The sequence below is a fragment of the Brachypodium distachyon genome, chromosome 3, assembly GCF_000005505.3.
Source record: "Brachypodium distachyon strain Bd21 chromosome 3, Brachypodium_distachyon_v3.0, whole genome shotgun sequence".
Lineage (NCBI taxonomy): Eukaryota > Viridiplantae > Streptophyta > Magnoliopsida > Poales > Poaceae > Brachypodium > Brachypodium distachyon.
The window spans coordinates 45,131,055-45,138,864 of NC_016133.3; the positions used below are offsets into that span (position 1 = coordinate 45,131,055).

A 7,810-nucleotide genomic window follows, 5' to 3' on the forward strand; every position below is an offset into this window, starting at 1 on the left:
GCCGACTGATAGCGAAGGGGGCGGCGGAGACCGGCAGGTCGGGAGATGGAACGAGGGTGAAAGTTCAGGAAAGTGGTGGTTGGGTGCGGGCGTGGGATATGTGCAGCTACCCAAATTCTAGGAAGAATACCCATGTTTGGGTACCCAGGGGTAAAATATGTGTAGCCACCTAAAAATTAATGGGTATTTATAAAACATGGGTATGCTGCTGGAACAGTTTTTTAAGACAAAATACTCGTATGGATGGTTTTTGGATATTTTTCTCTCAAATATGGATATGCCAAAGCCATCGAGCATGCGTACACTAAACCAAAAGCATGAAATGCTGTTGACTTAATGCCCGCAGACCCATCTGAGTCGCTGCCTCGCTGGTATGCAGTTCTCACAGAAAACATGCCTCTTTTGTTCTGGACTTCTATTGTAGATTTTGTTAACTATATCTAGAAAATTATTGCTGAGTAGTCATACTATACATTTCGCAAGGTGGAACAAACCATATCATCCTAAAATACAAAAACCACTGCTATGTTATACTCCTTCCATCCCAAAATAAGTGACGTGGATTTGTATAAGAATCTATACAATTCCAGGTCACTTATTTTTGGACAATGGGAGTATTTGGAACCATCTATCGAGGCTGCAGCTCAGAATATACACAAAATCGTCCGTGAAGAAACCCTAAGAAAAAGGTCAACAACAAACAAAACACAACAAGAAAAATCAATACCAGCAAGGAATAATGCTATTCGCTTCCACAGTCGACAAAAAACACATGACAGATCTCGTCCTTGATACTTATTCCGTTGCCTGCAAAAATTATCAACTCAAATGGACACGACTAATGAATACCCTTAGTTAAGTGGGAAGAGGACAAAATCAACACAAAAAATAACAAATCAGCTGTTCATCAAAAGACCAAGCTAAGAGTCTAAACTACATCCTGAATAGGTGTATATTCTACAATTAGTAACCAATTTCCACCTCCCTGTCGCCTGCAAAAACCGAGAGAAACCTCATCATGGCTTCTCATAACCGCGCACGAAACCAACTGATGGATCCGGAACTATTTGACGACCACCAAATGATGCTGCTAAAGAGATGTAGGTATTTGGCCATCATTTCGTGGGGGCACCAGTGGCTCCTGATGTGCGACCACCACGGTCAACCCTTTGGTAGCCAACATCAGCACCACGGCCTGAGCCACCTCTACCACCACTTCGGCCCCCAAAATCAGCTCTGTAACCGAAGTCACCCCTTCCGTAGTTCCTTCCCCCACCATAGTTACCACGGCCTCTCATCCCTTCAGCTCTGAAGTTATTACCCCTACCCGCAAACCTTCCTCTGCCAGAGCCTGAAGCAAAGAAAGAAGAAACGAGGAAATCATCAATTGAAATGGAAAACTTGAACGAGTTGGTGCAGCATAACAAAAGATAAAATTCAATGGGTTATGTACAACCGATAGTAGTTTGTGGATACCAATATCTTAATACCCATTAAATGAGATAAGCACAAATAGGATTGAGTCACACATAAGAGAGTGATCCCTCGTACATGATTTTACAGTTTGGGAGGGTTACCAGCACCCATGAGCTTCTTGTGCTGACCTAAATCTAGCCCATTAAAGTCTCATCCACAACTCACATGGGTCACTAAAACTTGGCACATTAGCCCCTAAAAGTGGACAGGTTAGGTACCTCCCCAGTTCCCCTAGAGGCCTAAATTAAATATATGTGACCTTTTTAATGGGCAATGCCTCACAGGTCTTGTACAAAAAGCATAATCGGATTAGCATGTATCTTCGTAATAAAATATTTTTAGAGAAAATATAAAGGAACATGTGACAAGAATAACCTACTGCAGTTATGCATTCTTAACCTTATGATCCACTTGTTTCGGAACAACATCATTTATGTAAGACGATGGTTCTTAGCTGCAATACTACAATAGGCACAACTAAATAAGTATAATGAACCGACCTCGTGAACCATGCGTCCTCTTTTCCTCTATGAAACACTCACGGCCACCAATCATTACAGATTTAGCCTGCAAAGTTAAAAGAAGTTAGATATTGACAACTCAGTCTGCTATTTATCATGCTATCTTGTAGTACTCAGCTCAACAATTGCCAACAGTGCTCCTTAAAAAGTATAAAAGAAATACCTCAAATAAAACACAGAATGGTACAATAATAGGACATCGTGCACCAAGCATTCGTTCTAGGATTGATGTCTAAAACTTAGTATTATATATCCAAGTATTTCCATGAAAACTTAAAAGCTACGGAACATGGAAGCAAATCAAGCAATAAATGCAAAGCTCGTGATCGATCAACTACAAAACCCTAAACCTGAACATGTCCATGTTACAGCACAGAAACTCTGCATGAATTTTTAATGAGCAGAAAGCAAAAGCTCCATACTTATGAAGTTATGTGCTCCAAACCAGTCCAAGTAAGTCCTAAGCCTAATGAGATGGAACAAAACCTAAATCAATTAGATTATTTTGTTGATACCAAATTATCAATGTCTGATCAAAACACAGAAGACAAAGCTACATACAGTAAATAAGACATCTCCTCACACCTGACCCAAAATGACAACATTTATACAGCCTAAATGGTATAGCACATCATCTCTGATAGTTTGATTCTCACCAACCACAGGCTGAGTGGATTATTTGTCCTGGCATTCTAACTACAGTTCACCTAGGTTCAGTTCTATTAGCTCTATTGTGCAGCTTTACAATGACTACACTAGCCTTTCTCCAAATGAAAAAGACTACATTAGCCAATCACCCAACCTCTCAAATATATGTCATCAAAGCATACATACTTAAATCAATCTATTAAAGAGTGCAGTAAATTAGAGACAACATGCAAGGTCATCTCCAATGGTTGCGAGATAGTTGGTAAAGTTTGCCGGTAAGAAATGTGATGGTGTGCAGAGAATAAATGAGATGGAATAACGTTGTGTGTACATGCACCAACAACCTTGCACAAGCTTCAGGATGAAAAGAGAGAGCAAACTTATATATTCTCTCGCCTATTATTGGACAACTTAGGCACACTTATTGGAGTAGTTGTATAATGGATTATCAGACAATTTTATCAAGAAGGTGACACAAGCTACTGGAGATGCTCTATGTTGCACTGAGTTGCACATGAAACCACTTTTCACATTAATCATGCATGCAAAGCAGTATGATCCTGCAGTGGTGTAGGCGACCGAAGGGGCACAACTCAGGCGGATCTGGATAAGAGAAGAATTTGGCAGGAGAAACTATAGGGACAGAGAGAGCGCAGAAGATATATATGACATGCGACTGTCATATAGGACTTTGTTGCAAGGTCCATTTGAGGCAACTGAAGATAAATACAGTCAGGCGGATCCGGATAAGAGAAGAATTTGGCAGGAGAAACTATAGGGACAGAGAGAGTGCAGAAGATATATATGACATGCGACTGTCATATAGGACTTTGTTGCAACGTCCATTTGAGGCAACTGAAGATAAATAGAGGTGGTGCCGAGTGCAATAATCTTGTCTTAACCCAGTGCAAATTTTATATTATTGCAAAAGGTGGTATAGTGTGCAACTTTGATCAATTTAATTGGTGTGATGTGCAATTTACCAAAGATCATTGTGTAATTTAATCATCATACAATGATGATAAAAACTGTTTGGTCCGATCTTTCACGATGCACCTCCTTATCCAAAAGTAACCGATAGCAATCTCCCAATCACGCAACGAACGTAACCTGAAGATGGGAAAAACCAATCTTGCGAGCTACTCAACGATGAACGACGAACCTCACGCCAGAATAGATTAATCCAACGAACAACTTGATGACGAACAACAAGCCTCACGCCAAAGCACGACAATACTTGAATAACAAGCACCTTCACACAAACTCAATATACTGGATAACTAGACGAGCGTCGGAGACGCTGTTACCACGCCAACCCCGGAGGGATGGTTCACAAACGAGAAACACAATGTTCTACCTAATTTTTTTAAGCGCCCCTAATCTTTTGGCACTCCCTTTGTTTATATAGGACAAAGAGGTAGAGCGGCCGACTAACCTAACCGACTAGGACTCCTTGATAGACACAATGCGAACCGAACCGTAGCTGGTTCGGTCCACCCCAAACAGGATACAAACTGACTCCAATAGGAGTTCGGCCAACTTGGTACGCAGGCCTATTTGATACAACCCTAGACTTAATTGTTACATATCGTTGGCTGTCCTAGTGTACCAAACTCTAATGAGATGCCCTCATCATGACGTAAGCATGTGAGCAAGGAAATGTATTCAGTAACTTTAAATAGTAATTTAAGGCAGTACTACAAAATGATAAATGCAGTCATAATGAATCTGTTGGTAACAAAAGATGGACAAACTGCTAGTTGAGTTGGCCACAATAAAAAAAATACCTGTATTGCACTTTGGACAGAGCTAGACTCCTCGAATTCAACAAACCCAAAACAGAATCCTTGGATCTGCATTCATAGAGGTAAAAATTGATGTCTATTTTTGGAGTCAGAATGCAGATGAACTATCACAAGCCAGTTCAAGGGAAAAAATAAGTACCTTATTGCTTCTGACTTGAATGCCGTCATGCTTGATGGTGCCAAACTTCTTGAACTCTTCCTCTAGCTGATCAGGAGTTGCATTTATAGGTAAACTCCGCACGTACACTGCATGCGTATCAACTGCAGAAAATATTGCAAAGTTAGGCACAAACAAAAGTAATAAAGTTCGGACAGCAACCATGGAGTTAGCAAACACCTTCCGGCTCTTGGATATTGTTGCCCTCAGTGTTAGAACTCAAAGGCGGAACATCTGCAGCTGGAGTGGAAACAGGGGGAGCAGGAGAATGTTTCTCTGGTTTAGGTGGCGCAGGCCTAGAAGGCACAGGAGCTGGCAATGGAGCTTCCTTCATTACTTTGACCTACAGCAGGGAGAAGTCGTTTGTGTTAACAGACAGCAAAGTGCATACGAAGATTATTCAAAATTACCGATTACCAAAGGAGCCAAAACCATCAAGGCAAAGATTCACAAGCCTATTCGATTACCTTAAACATATAAATATCTTTGTGAGCACTATAAATGAAATAGCATGAAAATATCAGAGCTACCATTTCCCAGTCAACATATTACAATAAACAATATCTTTGGAATATGTTATCTTACATGTGAGCATTCAGAACTGCAGACTGCATGGAATGAACATAATATTAATAAATGAAAAATGCATTGTCTGATCAGAGAGAAACGCATGAGAAGCAATGCAGTTCAAGATTTGGATAAGTTGCTTTTGGACACATACAATTGAGGCATATGACTTCTTTGGTGCCCCCTCGTGTGGTATAGGTGATGCAGTAGCTGCAGTCACTGGGGCCACATTATTGGGGACTTCATCCACCACCTCAGGAACTGGTTGCTCCTCATCCACAGCAGCCCCCTGTACATCCACTGCTGGAGAGTTGTAAATTTCCTCCTGGGGCTGCACAGGCGAATGCACTGCAGCAGGCTCATCTGGCTGTGCAGTGATATCTAGCAGAGAAATAAACACAATTTCATTATCTGCCACACAAAATCGAACTGAATTTTACGTTCTCACCAAACACACCTAGATCAGGAGCAGCAGGATCCACAGCTGCGCCTGCTGTGCCATTGGTGAGGGGGAGATCCACCGGTGGAACCATGGCATCGGCCTCTGGCTGCGCCTCAGCGGCAGCTGGGGCAGAACTGGGGACGTGGCCCTCCCCGACATAGCGGAACATGTCGTTAAGCACAAAGTAGCCCTTCTCCTGCGGTGCAAGGAAGAAGGACTGCAAGAACTCACGGCGCACGCCATCGCCGCCGGTAAGGTGGCCCGTGACCAGCACGGTGACGCCCCCACCGAGCGACTCTTGCGAGTCCACTGTCCTGATCTCTGCCTTTGTTATGTCCGTCGCCAGGATCTTCTCGTTGATAGACTGCAGAACCACACCAAAACCCCTCGTTAGCATTCCAAACCAAGAAAAAAAGAAAACCAGATGATGAGATGAGTAATCCTCTACGCCTCCACCCTCTTGCAGCATCAGATCTGGAGGTAGGAACTCACCTCCATGGAGGTGACGGAGTCCATCTCGTCGGCGCGGTCGGCGGAAGGGCGGCCGAGGTGGCTGGTCTCCTGGTAGAAGCGGTAGACCAGATCCGGCGACTGGTGCAGGATTTGGTAGTACTGCAGCACGAATGCGTTGCCCACCTGCAGAAGCATGTGCAGAAGCGCAAAACCTCGCCATTAAATCAGCCTCAAACCACGGAGAGAACCTCCACCAATCTGAACCTGGTGAAACCGAAGCTTACCACTTGCGCAGAGGGCGACGGTCCAGCGGCGGCGGGGGGCTGCGGCGCCGCCATGGGGAGCTGGATCGGGGGAAGTGCAGGCGGCTAGGGTTTAGGGGAGGCGCGTGCTGGCGAGGCGCGCGGCTCCCGTGCGGCGGCGGCGGCGCGTGCGTGCGGAGTTGCAACGCTTTTTTGGGTCTCGCTGCGAAGGGTAGAAAAGAATGGAGGCGAGACGGGACGATGTGGAGCTGGTTTCGGGCCTATATGTACGGCCGCTGGTTAGTTTCCTGTTCGAGGCTTCCAGCTTTTGCCTCTGCCTATAGCAGGCCGGTCTGGGCCTGCGCTGCAACCGGGCATAACCCGGCCCAGGGCCTGGGACGACAACCCGCGCCGTTGCTAACCAAGCTTAGTCTGGCCCGCACATAAACGGGGTGTGCGTGTCAGCCCGCTACATGAGAAGGCAGGCCTAGAGGCACTGCCCAATAACCCGGCTTGGAGGGCCCATTTAGCGTGGTGACCCATGAGGAAAATACAATATGTACAATGAAAAAATGAAAATGTTAAACGGGCCTGGAAAGTCGGCCCTCAGCTGAGACCCGGGCACTACCCTAGCCGGGTCACGGATTGGCATGACCCGTTTAGCCGCGTGTCGAGCCAGGCCAAGCCGGGCCAAGCTTCCGTGCTCGTGGAATTTTTAATCAGCACAACTCGAGTGGCCAGCTATACTTCTGAGCTTCCAAACAAGATTTGAGGACTTCAAAAACGAGTTTCCTCCATTCATGTTTATACCGAAGGGCTAAAACATCTTTCTCTCTCTTTCCCAAAGGAAAGTGATGAATAGGGCAAGACCCCTTGATCAGTACCCATTTTACACACTTTTTCAAAATACATTTGGTGATGATCATGTTTGAATTTGTAGATTTGAATTTGAATTCAAATTATTTGAACTAGAAAAGCTTAAATTCTGCATGTTACAACAATTTACACTTACTAGCAAAAGAACCCGTGCGATGCTACGGAACAACGAAAAGTGTATCAAGCACGAGCCGGTGGAGGCGAAGTCTGGACATTGATTTTTCGATTGGATTGATTTCCATACTGAGATTGATACCGAGATTTTTTGTTTGGGTTCGGATTGATTTCCATAATAAGATGGATACGAAGAATTTTGGATTTCATGCTAAGGAGATTGATTTATTTTAGGACTGTTCGTATTATGTTGTGACAAATTTGGACCGTACGATAACTTTCGGTAAATCTAAACCGCAGAATTTCTGCTACTGAAATCGTGAATAAGGCGGGAGGGAAAGAAAATAAGGGGCAGTGGCATATTGATTGTAATTTTAACAAAGTTGACCGACCAACACCGACCAACGACGCCCACCCATCACCACCGATTCCAATTTAATATATTGTACTCCCTCCGTCCAACAAAAGATGTCTCAACTTTAACTAAATTTGAATGCATCTATACACTA

General features: G+C 44.1%; 1 protein-coding gene across 1 annotated transcript; it reads right to left on the reverse strand.

Annotated features, from left to right (window-relative positions):
- Positions 1–715: 715 nt before the first annotated feature.
- Positions 716–6,568, reverse strand: LOC100845318 (ras GTPase-activating protein-binding protein 1). The gene is made up of 9 exons (XM_003574941.4): positions 6,354–6,568; positions 6,109–6,252; positions 5,632–5,980; positions 5,329–5,555; positions 4,788–4,950; positions 4,590–4,711; positions 4,433–4,498; positions 1,977–2,043; positions 716–1,351 (listed from the first exon to the last, which is right to left on the reverse strand). Exons 1-9 carry the CDS (start codon positions 6,405–6,407, stop codon positions 1,116–1,118), a joined length of 1,428 nt encoding a protein of 475 aa, XP_003574989.1. The 5' UTR covers positions 6,408–6,568; the 3' UTR covers positions 716–1,115.
- Positions 6,569–7,810: the final 1,242 nt, after the last annotated feature.